This window comes from Oncorhynchus masou, chromosome 27, assembly GCF_036934945.1.
Source record: "Oncorhynchus masou masou isolate Uvic2021 chromosome 27, UVic_Omas_1.1, whole genome shotgun sequence".
Lineage (NCBI taxonomy): Eukaryota > Metazoa > Chordata > Actinopteri > Salmoniformes > Salmonidae > Oncorhynchus > Oncorhynchus masou.
The window spans coordinates 29,260,485-29,278,788 of NC_088238.1; the positions used below are offsets into that span (position 1 = coordinate 29,260,485).

The 18,304-nt window shown below is 44.9% G+C and overlaps 1 protein-coding gene across 7 annotated transcripts in view; it reads left to right on the forward strand.

Annotated features, from left to right (window-relative positions):
- Positions 1-1,878: 1,878 nt before the first annotated feature.
- Positions 1,879-18,304, forward strand: part of LOC135515964 (pleckstrin homology domain-containing family A member 5-like) — a 146,134-nt gene continuing 129,708 nt past the window's right edge. For all 7 annotated transcript variants that reach the window (XR_010451883.1, XM_064939864.1, XM_064939865.1 and 4 more), the window contains exons 1-3: positions 1,879-2,008; positions 2,120-2,196; positions 3,002-3,059. Coding sequence is in view for 6 of the 7 variants with exons in the window: in XM_064939864.1 (XP_064795936.1) it covers positions 1,917-2,008; positions 2,120-2,196; positions 3,002-3,059 (227 nt within the window). In the remaining variant the exon portion in view is untranslated. The remainder of the gene's footprint in view (positions 2,009-2,119; positions 2,197-3,001; positions 3,060-18,304) is intronic.

The window sequence follows — 18,304 nt, forward strand, 5'->3', positions numbered from 1 at the left end:
CAGTACGTTCTAAATAGTATGTAGCGCAAGTAGTGCACAGTATGCTGTAGTAGGCAAGACAGATTTCGGACAAGGCTGAACTCAAATCAAACATGTCGTGGCCGTCAGGGTTATTTGATGGGCATTTGACGAAGCCTCCCAGCCTCTGGTCTGAAGCTCCACAGTAAAACTGTCTGAGTCACAGTTAGACAGAATATTGTAAACCGTGACCGAATCCAAGACCACAGGCACTCTTTCACATAAGCACGTGTCACGCACACACACAAAACCCCTCCCCTACACACACATACAGACAGTACAGCCTGTGCTACATTTCCGTCCTAATGACCGTCGACAGAAACCAGAGCAGTGTTTGAAACGTTTTCATCGTGTTTGTTTTGAGGCTCCCTCCCTCACTCACAGCAGCAGTTCCCCATATAGCCCCAGCCCCACTTGGCTCTGGTGTCTGGTGTAGTCTAACATCTCGCTACCTTTGATATCCAGAGGAGAGGAGACGGTAATCACTAGCAGCACTGCATTCCATCCTCCTGTCCCACTGCCATATCTACACTGGAATGTAAACACTCTGGGAGTTACATGATTTACATATAACTGTAGTTACCAGCTAGTTAATGTGTTTATTTACATGATTTACCTTTTACGTCACACATTATTAGTCCATGTATTGGATGATTTGCATTTATTATTGTGCAAATCACTGTACTTAAGCAAATATTGCTTTCATTTGATGTGCTAAACAGTAGTCAACACTTTTTAAAATTAAGTAAGTCACAATAGTTACTACACTGTATGCTGTTTCACAAGTTAATCAACAGATATGTTTTGACTCCAACCGAGGTCTTATAACAGTCTCCTCTGACACACACTCTCACACACACACACACACACACACACACACACACACACACACACACACTAATCTGCTAAACCCCCTTGGACATAAGGATTACTAATTGGGCGGATTTAGTGGTGAGTTCACAAGGCCAGGGAGCTAGAGGGGTGGGAAGACGTTCCCCTTCTCAGACAACATATCCAGGATCAGCTTACCCTCCCCAAATTCTAACCTTAACCATTAGGGAAGTGGAGCAGCAAACTGACCACAGATCAGTATCTAGTGGGTATCCTTTGTTTGACTTTGGCTTGGACAGTGGACATGTATCTGAAGTGCTTTGTTTTCACTTATGTAGTTGTGTTTTGTTGGATAAATCTCATATGCGTGGTGTTGACGTCCTGGCTTTTTTGGCAAGACACACACATGCAACCCCCCCCCCCCACACACACACACGCACGCACACACTCATACATACACACACTTGCACTTCTACAATCGTATACATGCACCCGTTCACACACAAGTGCATTTAATCTACTCGGGATCCTCTGCTCTGTCTGACCTATAGGGAGGGGGTGAAGGGAGGGGGAGGGTTGTTTGGGTGGAAGAAGGATTTATAGACAGCTGAACCATGCAGTGAGGTTCAAGGTTGACCTGGGATGGCATGTGTGATAATACGGACCATCCGCGTAAGCTATAGCACACTTGCGGGATGAGTATTCCATTGGTGAATTCAGTAGCCCTAGGCTACAAGGACATGCTGTACGGATTGATATTACTCAATGCCATATCTAATTGAATTTTACATCTTTAGCATGTAAATATCTGAGGTGGGCTATTTTTCATAGGCTTGCTCTAGGCTATGCTTATATAGGCTAGTGTTTGTGCTCCTTAGTATGAACTTACAAACTATAATTTGTTTCAATAAAAGTTTGGAAAACAATGTAAAAACAGGAGGAGACCTCTCTACCATGCAAGCACGCTCCCGCCCCACAGAGGTTCCCCGCGCCCAGTTGCTAAGGTTTTCCCGAGTACGCGCCGACGGCACGGATACGCGCACTCCAGATTCCGTCCTCTGTTAGACATGGCGGCGGATCTAAACCCAGACTGGCTCTCTTGCCTGCCTTCTTCTTGGAGTTATGGGGTTACTCGGGACGGAAGGATATTCTTTATCAAGTAAATATTCCCAGGATACAGCGCATGGAAGTGTATTGGCTTTGTTTCGACGCGTTTGATAATGTCTGTGTTATTTGCGTGTTCACCTTCTCCCCGTTTCTTACCCAACAGTGAAGAAGCCAAGAGTACGACCTGGCTGCATCCCGTCACCGGAGAGGCCGTCATAACGGGGCACAGAAAAACCCCAGGTAAAAACGGTTCCCGTAGAACTCTTCCATTCGTTACATACCGCAAGAGTCTCGGTTTTAAAGGGGTTCTGAAACCACGGAGAAACGTTGAGCGAAGACTCCCTGCCGCAAGCAACAGCCGTCTCTCTCCTCTGCGCCGGGACCACCAAGTTGAGCCGCCAATTAACGTTCATTTTACCTAGGCATTGCGACAGACTTGTTGAAAGTTCCGTCACGTAGGCATTCACATTTAATAAACGAATAAATTCGTTTTTTACATTGTTTGCCACTTGCCATGGTTGTAGCCGAGACTGAGGCTTAAAGCCCGTAGTCGAAGCAGTGGGTAGTTATTTTGTAACAATTGTAACAACAGTTGTTGATAACATTATAAAATGAAACATTGATGCGAGACTTGCAACACATGTTTTTGTATTGTTGTGAAAATGACTTGCGGATAAGGATGTTATTGTTACCATTCCATATCCACCGCAACAGAGGGAAGACTTCGTGCGCGGAATGCATAGTTCTTCACACTGTAAAAGCCTGCTTCTTAAGCATAGCCGATCTCACATTTTAATTGGCTCCTATCAATCCAATAAGTTGAATAACGGAAATGACAATGAGGCTATTCTAACACCCGCACTCGGATATATCATTAATGGATAGCATAGCGGTAGGCTACAAATATTGACAAATGGGCTGGCGTGGGAAACTGTATTTTCGGTCACGCGTAGATCTCTGCTCCTATCTCAACAGCCGCTTGTGTGTGTTGCGATTTATTTGTCTCGTAGCCTATTCATTACCCTCCCCTCTCTTTCCCGCATAGATTTACCAACGGGATGGGAGGAGGGATATACGTTCGAAGGAGCCCGCTGCTTCATCAAGTGAGTTCGATTTTCAAAGCCACCGCGCTTTATGGGAAACACTTGATATTTGTCTTCTCGTTTGACGGCAGTTGAGATTTTCCCATTTTCTCCCTCTGCCCTTCTGGAGTATTCAGGAAATATTTCCTCCACATCCATCTCCTTCCCTCCTTATGAAAACACACACACACACACAAATAGAGAGTTCGAGGTCTAGTTTTTCCTCAGAACAAGTCATTACTGTATGTGATGGAGTTTGACAAGCCAGTGTGAATCTGGGCTGAACAGGCTTTACTTGTTGGGGTATTTTCCTTTGGGACACTATGCTGCTAGACCCTGTGTAAGTACATGTGTGTGTGCTCGCACCCGAGACACCGCGTTTATTAAAAATTGGCTTGAGTTTGTTGAACATTCACATTTGGGTTGATAAGTCTGTGTTTGAGGAGACACATGTATATGATGTCTGAAGCCCTCCAGTGCTATTCAGTTAGCTTTCCTTCACCTCTGTCTCTTCTGGTTCTCTGCTATGGCCATTTGGAGAGTAGCAACTGACACATACAGTGAGCTAATAGCGTGTGTTATAAATAGGTCCACTAACAGGAGTGTGTTTTGTATCTCAAGGCATACATACTGTATCGCTGCGCTGTGAATTAGTGGGTGTTTTATTTTGTGTCACTCTCAGTGGTTTCTCTCCTTCTTCCACTGGATTATTACTATGGCACACTGCTGATGGCATGGACTCAAGTTGGACCGTAGGCTGAAGCAATGCAATTGGCTGAATCACTGTCACACTTCTAGATGGGGATATCTTTCTGAAACACAAAGAGCAGCATTTTGGACTGAGGACAATTAGGCCTATTTTTTCCAGTTTATGTTTTGGACATCATTGCGTTGGCAGTGCATGGTGTGCTGTTTTGCAGTTTGCACTGCGCATGATTTAAAAAAATTCTTCTCAAATTCCTTGCCGGTCAGCCCATGTATTGGTTCATTATGCGGGCCTTATGCCCTCCAAGTCCCCTATGCTCTCCTACATCTCAAAAGGAACTTAATGCCCTTTGATAGTGCAATGCTAAGCCAAGAAGAGATCTAGAGAGATTGGACACAGAGATTTATGTCCCTCTCTTTCTCTCTAGTGTTGAAGTGGTCCCATGGGACCCAGACAGTGGGCCGCTGGAGTGAGTGAGTGTGTGTCACGACCCAGCCGGTGTCCTCGTGACTCCCGTTAATACACAGGGATTCTCCTCTCTGTTCCCCTTTGTCCAAGTGTACCTGGAGACAGAACCAATCCAAGGAGAAGTGTTAGATGTTTCCTTCTCTGTTTCAGTAAACACTCCCAAGAGTCAATACCCTGCCTAGTGCACACTCCCTGAAGTACACTAGTTCACAGGCAGCTAGTATAGCGTAACCCTGTATCCACTCTAAGCCCTTTGACTCAGACTCTGAACGCATGACCGAGCTAAACCCACTGGAGACTATGGAAGTGTCTCCCTCACTCCTCCCACCAGACAAAAACACAGTCATTCAGGGTCCTCTACCTCCCACTAAGAGAAATGTACTTTCTCTGGTAATTAAAAAAACCCGTCCCATTTCTTTCGGTATCCAACCTGGCTGGCCATGACATAACAAATAAGACATCAGCATAACGTTGCTTCAACTAGCTAATATTGCCAACTGGGATGTTGCTGCTGTGGTTGAGACCTTTAATGAACCGCCTAATGTGTCTGACCTCAGTGTGTCACGCTGGGCTTCTACAGTATTACCTCCGCAGCAGGTGGAAGGCTGCCAGAGATGAGGAATGATACAGTGCATGTATTATTCCTGGGCTGTGTGGAGTTGTGGAGGGGCTCTCTAAAGGACACACACACACACACACACACACTTACTTTACAGATCCCATTCATTAACGGCCAGGGTTGCTTTCACCCAGCATCTTTAATTCACTTATCCCTCTCTCCCTTTAGCCTTCAGATATTTCTTCACTGGCGCACGCAGTAGGCCTGCATCCCAAATGGCCCCGATTTCCTATGAAGCACAGTACTTGTGACCAGGGCCCATAGGTCTCTGGTCACACTGGACGATTGATGTAGCTCACACAGGGATGCGGTCCAAATGGCACCCTATTCCCTATGGGCCTTGGTCAAAAGTAGTGCACTCTATAGGGAATAGGTTGCCATTTGGGATGCAAACCCAGGAGTGGCAGAGAAAGCTGGATGAGGAGCCATGTTTAAGACCTGCAGTGTGGCTTCATTTCACTCTCCCTCCCCTGCTTCCCACGCTGGTTTCTTGAAGTGAGATGAGGGGGAAGGAGGAATGAATGTGAATTGGGAAATGGTTGGAGGATATGACCTGTAACTGACACTTGGAGTGTAGGTGGGAAGGCAAAGAGAGCTAGTCAGACTGCATTGGTAGACAGAGCTCTCCTGGCTTAGTTTGGCAGCTGGGGGAGTACTTAGGGAATACCACAAAATAAACAGTTAGAGAAACATGGCCTGCTCCCCTTTTCCTCCACGCCCACTGGTGAATATTGCTCTCCCATTGGAGGAGGATGAGAGGTGGAGGCTCTAGGCCCGGCTCAGATCAGGTTTTGGGGCTTATGCCTGTGTGTGTGGAGCCTACAGGCGAGGCCACAAAGCAGCATTAAGGAGAAGTGACATAGCTAGTGGTCTCAGCTTTACTGCAGCACTTGCCATGGTGGAATCGTCAATGGGCTGCGTTTGAATGAAACAAGCTGTGTTGTGAATGTAGATGCACCTTAAGGGATGGAGTTTCAGTTTGAGAAGGGTGCTGCAAAGGAATAATGGCGAGAAAGGTTCCTGTGTGTCAGGCTGAAAAGAGCGATCAGATGGAGTTGAGTGGAGCGAGAGATGTAGAACGAGAGAGTGAGAACAAGAGTATCAAAAAAAAGCGACCTGATCAGATGGAGAGGGAGGCCTAGATGGCTTGAGAGAGGTGTGTGTGTGTGTGTGTGTGTGAGAGAGAGCTTTTTGGATAGAATAAGAGCTGGGAATAGTCTTCCAGCTGTCAGGAGGCGACGCAGGTCTTGCAGGTGTTTCCACCAGGATACAAGAGCCACTCAACTTTTCCTGGACATCTGTCAGCAGTGTGTGTACGTTTTGTGTCCACACACATTTCCACCTCTGGGATCATGTGAGCTGTGGTTGAAGTAGGGACAGATCTATAAGTGGGTCGCTGGCTGGGTGGAGCTGCTACACAGATGAAAGGCTTCCTGTCTCGTTGGCTCACTCTTGCCCTAGCTCGCTCTCAACAGCGGGAGACGAGAGTAAGAATGGCCTGTAACATTTCTGTTGCTGATTGTTTTGACACTAGCATGTGATGACAGGCCCTCGTCAAAGCTGTTGTATGATTCACTAGAGACACTAAACTCTTATGGCTTTTCAGCAACTCTGTCCTATTGCTCTTCAACTTCTCCCTAAACACACACGTCTCTGGTTCCACGCTACAAGCCTCTAATGAACAGGGAAAAGTTTCATTTTCTGCTTACAATAAGCTTGCGAAAAGGCTGTTTAGTCAATCAATCTTATTTTGTATATTTTGTAAAGCCATTTTTTACATTGGCAGTTGTCACCAAGTGCTTATACAGATACCCAGCCGAAAGCCCCAAAGAACAAGCAATGCAGATCTAGAAGCCGACTGTATGTGCATCCCAAACGGCATCCTATTCCCTATATGGTGTACTACATTTTGACCAGGGCTCATCAAAAGTAGTGCACTACATATAGGGAGTAGGATGCAGCTTGGCATCCTATTCCCTATATGGTGTACTACATTTTGACCAGGGCTCATCAAAAGTAGTGCACTACATATAGGGAGTAGGATGCCGTTTGGGATGCAGACTTTGTGTTTGGTTGTGCTGCAACTAGGGTTGCAAAGGGTCGGAAATTTTCCATGGGAAGTTAAATTTTGCTTAAGTTCATCAAAATTGTTAGCTAATAACGGTGAACTTTTTTTTTGTGGGATACATATAAGGAAATTCTAGGTCTTGTGGCATATTTTGGTTAAACTATTCCTAATTCAATGGAATTGCAACCCTCTGCATGCACAGTGCATTCTTCCATCACATGTACAGCTGATTCTCAAGATCTTTCACATGACTGAGATGATATTGAGCCCACACTACTACACTGTCTGAGCCAAGGACTACATGCTTTCTGGTAAGTTTTGATTACAGTACTGGGTGGGGTGAATATATTTTATATGACATACATGATTTTTGGTTTACTAGTAAATCGTAGTCTACAGCCAACCCCGTGTGGGTTTTAGCCTGCTTAAGCCTGCTTACTGAGGAGTGTTAATTCACCTATTTGCAAATACTGTGACAAATCATATGTGAAGAATGCAACAAAGATGCAGAATCATCTGTCCAAGTGCATAAAGTTCTCTCAGCGCTCACAACAAGCAACCTCTGACGAAAGTCCCTCTACTTCTATTCGAGGTGAAAATGATGAATCGGACACCTTAACGATAGCAACAGCTTTTGATTCAATGGGGGAATGCAGTCAGATAAATGCTGATGAATGTCTTGCTCGAGCTGTATATGCAACTGGTTCACCTCTGATGTTCACAGGCAATGTGTATTGGAAGAGATTTCTGAATGTTCTTCGCCCAGTATACACCCCTCCAACCAGACATGCTTGATCTACTAATTTGCTGCATGCAGAGTTCAAGTGAAGGTCAAGCAAATCATAGAGAAAGCAGACTGTATTGCAATCATCTCTGATGGGTGGTCGAATGTTTGTGGGCAAGGAATAATTAACTACCTCTCCACCCCTCAACCAGTATTCTACAAGGGACAACAAACACACCGGTCTCTACATTGCAGATGAGCCGAATACAGTCATCAATGACCTTGGACCACAGAAGGTATTTGCACTGGTGATAGACAATGCTGTGAACGTGAAGGCTGATTGGTGTAAAGTGGAGTCCTACCCTCCAATTGAATCTGCTTCTCAAGGACATCATGGAACTGAAAACAAGGGATAAACTACTACAAGAGAACCAAGGAAATGGTTAGGTCATTAAGTTATAGCAGCAATCTACCTCACCAAGCAAAGTGAGAAGAGTAAGAGCACCACATTGAAGCTGCCTAGCAACACCCACTGGGGTGGTGTTGTCATCATGTTTGACAGTCTTCTGAAGGGGAAGGAGTCTTTCCAAGAAATGGCCATATCACAGTCTGCCGATATGGACAGCCCCATCAAGAGGATCCTCCTGGATGATGTATTTTGGGAGAGAGTGGTAAGCGGCCTGAAAGTCCTGAAACCTATAGCAGTAGCCATTGCACGGATTGAGGGAGACAATGCCATCCTGTCTGATGTTCAGACTCTGCTTGCAGATGTAAGAGAAGAAATCCATGCTGCCCTGCCCACTTCACTATTGCTCCAAGCAGAGGAAACTGCAGTTCTAAAATACATCAAAACGTGAAGACTTCTGCCTGAAGCCCGTACACGCAGCAGCATCTGCAAATTAGACCCCAAGTATGCTGGCAAGAGCATCCTGTCTGGTGCAGAGATCAACCAGGCCTATTGTGTCATCACTACCGTGTCCCGCCACCTTGGCCTGGATCATGGCAAGGTTCTTGACAGTCTGGCGAAGTACACTTCCAAGCAAGGGCTTTGGGACAGAGCTGCAGTATGGCAGTCGTGCCAACATATCTCACCAGCCACCTGGTGGAAGGGACTTTGTGGATCTGAGGCTCTTTCCCCTGTTGCCTCCATCATCCTCCAAATCCCTCCAACATCAGCCGTGCAACAGGTCCTTGTTTGGGAACGCAATACACACCAAAGCACGCAACAGGCTGACCAATACAAGGGTTGAAACATTGGTGGCCATCTGGGTATATTTGAGGCTTTTTGAGCCTGACAATGAGTCATCCTCAACAGGGTTGGAAAGTGATAGTGAAGATGAACATCAGACTCTGAGGCCTCAAGAGGTGGACATTGAGGAGGTCCAGGGAGAAGACATGGAAGCCTGAGTGGAAGACATCCAATACTTTAGTTTCTAGACTATCATTTTACAGATGTATGTTGAAAATGTATTTGGAAGATGCGATCATGGGTCATTGGATGGGTCATTGGCAGATGGGTCATTGGCAATCATTCAAGGAATTTTCTTTTGTTGTTCAGTGAAATCATCCCATGTGAAGAGTCAGCTCATTTAATTGAAGTTATATTTGTAACTAAATTGTTTTGTTTTTCTATTGGAAGGATTATCTACTTATCTTAATGTAAAAGGTTTATGTTTGTCTCCATATGATATGGTAAATATATCCAATGCAAAAAACATTACATTTAAATGCTATTAATATTAATTTGCATATATTCCCATTAATTCCCTTATATTCCTGTTAATTCCCACTGAAAGTTTCCACCTCTGAATATTCTCCAAAATGTGCAACTCCAGCTGCAGAAGAGTCCTTACTGAGTTTTTTTCAGCCCTGGGTACCATTGCACTGCATACCCTAATCTGTGGTGGTACTATAATGGAGAATATATCTTTTCAACTTGAAATCTTGAGTTGTTATGACTGGCCATATCTATGAGTGAGTGATCTGTCAGTATCTAAGATATCATTGACCTGATTTACCATTAACCTCCCACTCCGAGCCAGAGCTCATTGCAAAGCCTGTGTGTGTTCAATCCCTGCCTTTTATTTTTATACTTAATGGAAATCTCATTACACTTTATTATACACATACCATGAATACACAATTCCAATATACTAATACAGACTTCAATACACACATGTACTTGTAGCAGGACATGGACACATCTTACAAGCAGAGGGAGCGGTGTGCTCTGCCCCCAGGCCCGATGCAGAAACGCAGGCAGGACCACTTGATTCATGCCTGGCGCTAAAAGAGGAGAATGTAATGGACAACATTTAAGCCAATCACTCTCAGGTCAATGCTCGTCTGACTGGCAAATCATTAAGTGTTGGATTCAGGGTCAGTTGTCTGGGTGCAACTCAGAGTGGTGAATGTACTGCTAGTTAATTCTACAGCAATTGCTAGATTAATGGATGAGGATGCGCCTTGTTTTGGATGGCCCAATAGAGGGAGAGAGCATCGGTCGCAGTCTGATTAATCAGACTATGGTAATCAGTAGTGTGTGTGAAGTGTGCACGTACCAAGGCTGTTGAAGATGTGAGGGGCTCCCCTGGTATGCTACTGTACTTCTGCATACAGCTGTTTCGAGAGGGAGAGAGCGAGAGGGAGGAAGAGCGGGTAGGAGGAGGGTGAGAGCTTGAGGCCCTGACTGTCTCTCCACAGGCAGTAACTTTATTAAGTTAAAGCCTTTCCTCACTGCTCTGTTCTTTCCTCTGCAATGCTTTGTAGAATGTCCTTCCCTGCTGTGTCTGTCAATAGCAGGCTTAATGGTGTGTGCGTGCTCGCCTACCTGCGCGGGTGTGTTTGCATACTTTGCTCAATACTTTAGTCTGTTCATTGACGTGTCCCTTCTGCACTGTCCCCACTGCACTTATGTCCTGAGTACTGCTGTCCGTTAGGACACTGAGGCTGTGTTGACACAGGCAGCCCAATTCAGCTTTTCTTTCCACTAATTGGTCTTTTGACCAGTCACATCAGATCTTTTCACATCAGATTTTTTCCAGAGCTGATCTGATTGGTCAAAATACCAATTAGTGAAAAAAATATCAGAATTGGGCTAGCTGTGTAAATGCTGCCAAAGTCTTGTTTACTTACCAGTGATCAGACGTGGAGCGATGTGAGCCAGTTGCCAGATACATGTTTACAGTCCCGTACTCAGAGGAGGATTGGCCTCAGGAACTCTGGTTTAGGATAACCTAGCCAGGCTAGGATCTGGACAACTTCTCTGACCATGTGGAAACATACACTATGCTGTTGCTAGTGCTAATAGTGTTAATAAAAGCATAACATTTGGAAAGCATGCGAGCCTGTCCCGGCGACTTATTGGAAATGTAAAACATTTAGCTGGATTCTAAAACACTGTTTTACAGAATATAGCTCTGTGTTCTTTAAGAAGGGAATGATGTCCCCTAATACGCGTTGATCCACTCCACCATCATTCTCCCTCTCTCTCTGCGACGACAGACACGTTAGTTTCTAAGGAGCGATGATAAGAAAGCACTTGGGTACCTTGATCTCTCATCTACACAAAAATAATCTGCTCCTGAACAAATACCAGATAATGTTTGAATCGTTAGTTGTTGCGGAGAACCAGACCTTACCGACCTGTTCGTTCAGCTGCGTTCATTGATCCTCCATGATCACACGACGCTGCTGTCTTAATCTTGTGTTTCAGTAGAGGGGCATGAGTTTGTGACGTTTGATCTGTTTAAAGGTCCCATGACTACAGACGAGGAGGTGAACTGAAGGTGAACACTTTGCTGTTGGAGTGTTTTGATGCTGTTTGTTTCATCATGTTATCTCCGGATGAAGTCTCTGCTATTTGACTTTTTAATTTATTTTTATGTCGGCCTTGTTTCATTTAATTTATTTCTGTGGCACACCGCAGGTAGAGCACTGCGTTGGATTGTCTGGTGTTACTGCAGAGAGGAGCAGACCGTTACTTTACCTCTCCACTCAGTCTGCAGCATTGGGAGGATGGAACACAGCTCAAAACACTTGCTAATGGCCTCACTGCACCAAAAGCAACACGGGATCGGATCATTAGCCCAATTTATCATCCTACTCTCGTCCTTGTCAATACAGATATTCTCTGGTGTAAGTGCTAACTGAAAAACAGAACGAATCCAAATTCCCGCTTGTGCCTCTATTAGATTAGGAGGGGCTTCAAAGGAGGATTCTGGAGGAATGGTGGAGACCTGACCTTGTGTAGCGTCTCATGGGAACCTCTGTGTGGCTGTAGGGCAGCTTTTCTCCCACTCAGGAGGACAAACGCTCACACTCTCACACAAAAACATAAGGCCTGTGGGACCAGGCCAATATTATAGAATTGGCTCATAATAATGGTGCCATTATATGATGGCCTGTTATTATGATATATCATTATTAGTGATGCACCGATATGACATTTTTGGCCAATACCGATATTTTCCTTGCCAAAAAAAAAACAATACCGATAACTGATATTTAAAATGTTTGTGGCCTTTTAAGCATTCTAGTACATTTAAATAGTTAAGACACGTACACATGGATGCAGCAGTCTAAGGCATTGCACCTCAGTGCAAGAGGCGTCACTGCAGTCCCTGGTTCGAATCCAGGCTGTATCATATCAGTCCATGATTGGGAGTCCCATAGGGTGGCGCACAATTGGCCCAGTGTCGTCCGGCTGGGGTCTGCCGTCATTGTGAATAAGAATTTGTTCTTAACTAGTTAAATAAGGTTACACACACACACACTGACCAAAAAGTTATTTTGTTGGCATTTACGTATGTCCACTTTACCAGTAAAACATAATCAAACCTATTTCTTTCACTTACTTGCTGTGCTGTTTCGTTGTTAATTTGTTCAGTTTCATTCTCAACCAGGATTTCTCATACTATGGAACGCCGTGAGGGTCTTTGTGTCAAAAAAAGATAACAGTAAATTAGCTTGTTGACCAATTAGGACCTGAATATGACTGCACATCACCTAATTTTAATGCGTTCATAAATACTTTATGTAGTTATTACACATTGATTACTCTATCACTCGTATTTCATTTGTCACAGCGATTCATCGATACGTATGCTATGATGCTGGTAAAGTTGTCTCACGCACCTATAGTGCTGGTCATTAAAAAAAAAGCTAGGGAGCTCATTCTCCAAAAACATAGCAAATCAACATCTTTTTCAGTAGCTTTATGGTTAGCTAGCTAACAATATAGCTAGGGGTCATCTAAAATAACCCTCATTTATAAGACAGTTATTTGATTAATGGTGGTCGGACCCATCTAAACTCAGAAAAAAAAGAAACGTCCCTTTTTCAGGACCCTGCCTTTCAAATATAATTCGTAAAAATCCAAATAACTTCACAGATCTTCATTGTAAAATAGTTTAAACACTGTTTCCCATGCTTCAATGAACCATAAACTATTAATTAACATGCACGTGTGGAACTGTCATTAAGACTAACAGCTTAGAGACGGTAGGCAATTAAGGTCAGTTATGAAAACTTAGGACACTAAAGAGGCCTCGCTACTGACTCTGAAAACACCAACAGAAAGATGCCCAGGGTCCCTGCTCATCTGCGTGAACGTGCCTTAGGCATGCTGCAAGGAGGCATGAGGACTGCAGATGTGGCCAGGGCAATGAATTGCAATGTCCGCATTGTGAGACGCCTAAGACAGGACGGACAGCTGATTGTCCTCGCAGTGGCAGACCATGTGTAACAACTCCTGCACAGGATCGGTACAACCGAACATCACACCTGCGGGACAGGTACAGGATGGCAACAACAACTACCCGAGTTACACCAGGAACGTATAACCCCTCCATCAGTGTTCAGACTGTCCGCAATAGGCTGAGAGAGGCTGGACTGAGGGCTTGTAGGCCTGTTGTAAGGCAGGTCCTCACCAGACATCATTGGTAACAACGTCACCTATGGGCACAAACCCACTGTCGCTGGACAAAACAGGACTGGCATAAAGTTCTCTTCACTGACGAGTCGTGGTTTTGTCTCACCAGGGGTGATGGTTGGATTTGAGTTTATCGTCGAAGGAATGAGCGTTACACCGAGGCCTGTTCTCTGGAGCGGGAACGATTTGGAGGTGGAGGGTCCGTCATGGTCTGGGGCGGTGTGTCACAGCGTCATCGAACTGAGCTTGTCATTGCAGGTAATCTCAATGCTGTGCATTACATCCTCCTCCCTCATGTGGTACCCTTCCTGCAAGCTCATCCTGACATGACCCTCTTGCTTGACAATGCCACCAGCCACAACTCGTTCTGTCCATCATTTCCTGCAAGACAGGAATGCCAGTATTCTGCCATGGCCAGCGAAGAGCCCGGATCTCAATCCCATTGAGCACGTCTGGGACCTGTTGGAATGGAGGGTGAGGGCTAGGGCCATTCCTCGCTAGGAAATTGCAAGTGCCTTGGTGGAAGAGTGGGGTAACATCTCACAGCAAGCCCTGGCAAGCTGGTGCAGTCCATGAGGAGGAGATTCACTGCAGTACTTAATGCAGCTAGTGGCCAGTGACTGTAACTTTTGATTTTGACCCCCCCCCTCCCCTCTTTGTTCAGGGACACATTCAATTTCTGTTAGTCACATGACTGTGGGACGTGTTCAGTCTGTTCATACAAATATTTACACATGTTAAGTTTGCTGAAAATTAACACAGTTGACAGTGAGAGGACGTTTCCTTTTTGCTGAGTTCATGTGAAGCTAGCCACAAGCTATTTATTTTCATGAACTGAAGTTCGATTTCAATAGGCGAACAAGTGGCTACCTAGCTAATACTTACTCACAAGGATTCCCAAGTCATTGCTAAGAAAAATGACTAGCTAGGTACCAAGCTAAAGCTAGCTACCCCAGAAGTTGCGGTTGAACAAATAATGCTTTATTACCAACAGCTTTGACAGTGCTACTGATAGTAGTGGTGGAGCTTGGCTTGCACGTGCAAATTCAGAACACACAACATTCTATAATAGAACTGTGTTATTTGATGTGTCAAATTAAAAGCTTATTTAACATGTCTTATTATCAAATTTTTTTCCTTTTTGACACGCAAAGACCCAAACGGTGTTCCATTGTATGGAGTCTCGCTGAGATTTTCTTACTCTAGACTGCTCTACTTGTTGACTGCTCGATCCACACTGCAGACATTGTGGGCGAGGTTAGGAATGCTGTGTTGCACTTGTAGCGCAAAATGTTACGCGGCGTCATTACTTCATGCACCTACGTTAATGATATGCACGTCAGCTTTGACATCGGTTCTGCACATCTGCGTTAAACTAGACATCGGGCCGATACCGATGTTGGCATTTTTAGCTAATATCGTCCGATCCCGATTTATGTTCAACGATTTACATTGTGCATCCCTAATCACTATAATAGTGTAATGCCTGATAATATAGGTTATAGATTTGCCTAGAAAATCTTTTGAGATGACAAGCAGCAGAAGTGGAAGCATACCTGTCACAGACCTATTATTTGACCATGCTGGTCATTTATGAACATTTGAATATCTTGGCCATGTTCTGTTATAATCGCCACCCGGCACAGCCAAAAGAGGACTGGCCACCCCTCATAGCCTGGTTCCTGTCTAGGTTTCTTCCTAGGTTTTGGCCTTTCTTGGGAGTTTTTCCTAGCCTATGTGCTTCAACACCTGCATTGCTTGCTGTTTTGGGTTTTATGCTGGGTTTCTGTACAGCATTTTGAGATATCAGCTGATGTACGAAGGGCTATATAAATACATTTGATTTGATTTTGATTTGATAATATCTCATGGGAGAGATAGGCATATGGAGAGTTATATTCACTCTAGTTTTCATGGACATTATGTCCTCTGGTTCTTTTCATTAGATCAACTCTGACAGCCTCTTTGGGTTAGACTGGTTCTCGGAGGCAGATGTTGACCCACTCAGCAGACTCACTGTGGCTGAAGAGCCAGTTGGTTGAAGGGGTATTCCAATCCTACCCTACGAGGGCCGGACTACTGCTGGTTTTGTTTTCTACCTGATAATGAATCGCACCCACCTGTTGTCCCAGGTCAAAATCTGTCCCTGGTTAGAGGGGGAAAATGCATTGGAACTGGCTTTGAGGTCCATATTTGAGTGACAGCCTATGTTGGTAATGCTCTGAAGGTCTAGTTGATTGTAGGAGTAGGCCTAGATCTCTGTATTGGGCAGTCAGGTCTTTCTGTGTTGTGGCTGATATTACATGGCCTGTGGTCAGTTATTTTTGTGTTTTGTGTTGTGGTCTGACATACGTGCCTGGCTACCCAGTCACCTTGCTCCGGCTAAACACTACGCCACGCCCACGGACGTTAGTTTCTTCTCTGCAATGAGTCTGGATCTGATTACCTTCTCAACTTCCCGGGCCAGCTGATTGGTCCAGAAACCAATGGGTTGAGCCAGAACACACGTGGGTAAAGCGGCAGTTTGAAAATGTGTTAATGGCTTTTTATTTTACCTTTATTTTACCAGGCATGTCAGTTAAGAACAAATTCTTATTTTCAATGACGGCCTGGGAACAGTGGGTTAACTGCCTGTTCAGGGGCAGAACGACAGATTTGTACCTTGTCAGTTCGGGGGTTTGAACTCGCAACCTTCCGGTTACTAGTCCAACGCTCTAACCACTAGGCTACCCTGCCGCCCCAGACTTTGACCCCTTGATTAGAAACGATCCAATCGCTGATGACTTTGTTTTGTACAATGCCCCTCGTCACCACAAACGACTTGAATAATGGCAGTCTCAGAGTCAAGTATGTGGCGGACGACAGAGCAGCAGCAGAATCATTTAGTGTGAGTCGTCAGGCTAATGAAATGCAGAGTCTGTGATTTGTTGTCGCTGAAATGATTTTCTGGTCTGTGGTCTGTTGGCCAGTGATTTACTGCCCCTCCCTAGATGAGAGGCCCTCCCTCTGATCCACGGGAAGTCAGGCCCACAGGCCGCAGGAAACAGACTAATCTACTTCCTATCCATGTGCGAACGCTGTCATGGTAACTGCAGCTCTTCTGCCCCCTTCTCTCTCTTTTGTGATCACCAATTCATATCTGTTCAGTTTTTCTTCATGTCGCCAACCAAGCTTTTAAAACACATGATATCCATTTGTCCTGTCTGTCATGCTTGTCTGGAGCCGTGCCACAAGACAGGATGAACTGATAGTCCCCTAAGGTCAGTATAAACAGTCACTGTGAAATCAGACTGAACTGGACACAGATCCACAGCAGACAAGACTGTTGGTGCTTCACACAGAGACTGTTTACTGCAGTCCAAGTCACGCTATAATCAACTGTGTACCTTCAAACTGGATTGGGTCTGTTTACTGATACTGTGTGGGAATAAGCTTTAATACGGAGAGTGTGGTGTGTCTGTCATTGCGTCTGTGTGACTGCATTATCCAAGCTTCAGATTTGTCTTTGGAAAGTGGAAATTAAAGTCTCCCAGAAGGAGCCAGAATGCCAGGCAATCCATAGTGTTCAGCAGTGCAGTGGCTTGGGCTTTTCTCATCTGAGGTTGGATGCTCTATCACCCCTCCCTCTTCCTGTGAGACCCAGGGATCAACTGTAATTAACACCACTGTTTCAACAGGGTGATTGAGCTCAATGGCCACACACACACACACACACACACACACACACACACACACACACACACACACACACACAGCAACTAAGCCTCACTCATATTTGAGGTATTACGAAGAGAAGCATCTGCTTTGGATTACTGTACGTGATGATTCACAACCCAATATCCTCCACCCTTTACTATGAGTTTCTCCCTCAATCACTCCCAACATTGAATTACTTTATTTTTGGACACACACACACACGTCTGTTGGCTCTTAGTGATTCTGGTCAGGAAAAAAAAAACAATCTAGCCAACCGTAACCAAAGGAGAAAAAAAACTAGGAAAGTGCACAAACTGTAATTTTAGGTTCAATTGTTCATACTCTCAGCTATTCTGTAACCTTCTTAACAACTCTGGTCAGATAACCTTCTTAATGACTCTGGTCAGATAACCTTTTTTTTTTTTTAATTTGACCCCTTTTTCTCACCAATTTCGTAGTATCCAATTGTTGTAGTAGCTACTATCTTGTCTCATCGCTACAACTCCCGTACGGGCTCGGGAGAGACGAAGGTTGAAAGTCATGCGTCCTCCGATACGCAACCCAACCAGCCGTACTGCTTCTTAACACAGCGCGCATCCAACCCGGAAGCCAGCCGCACCAATGTGTCGGAGGGTACACCGTGCACCTGGCAACCTTGGTTAGTGCAGTGGTGGGCCGTCAGGGCCAGCAAGGCCTTCTCTGCTGGCCTAAACATCATCAGAATATATATATTTTTAAATATATTTTCCCACAAATGTAGTAAATTATTACCCAGAGTAAGAGTTACACTCTTCATTTCATAGCGTTCCTCTTGGTTGCACTGCTTCCAGCCCCAGGTTGAAATTTGGAGGGCTGGTCTTCATGTTAGATATTTTATCCAATCATATTCAGCCATCATGTGTTGCCAAGGTCTAAAATCTGCCCTCAGGCCTTCAGAATCAACAGTGCGGGCACTTGTAGCTTAAAGTCAATGGAAATTAAAATTTAGTGTCAACCAATCAGCTTTAGAGTTGGCTATTGTACGCCTGCTGGCTGGCTCCAGTGTTACACAGG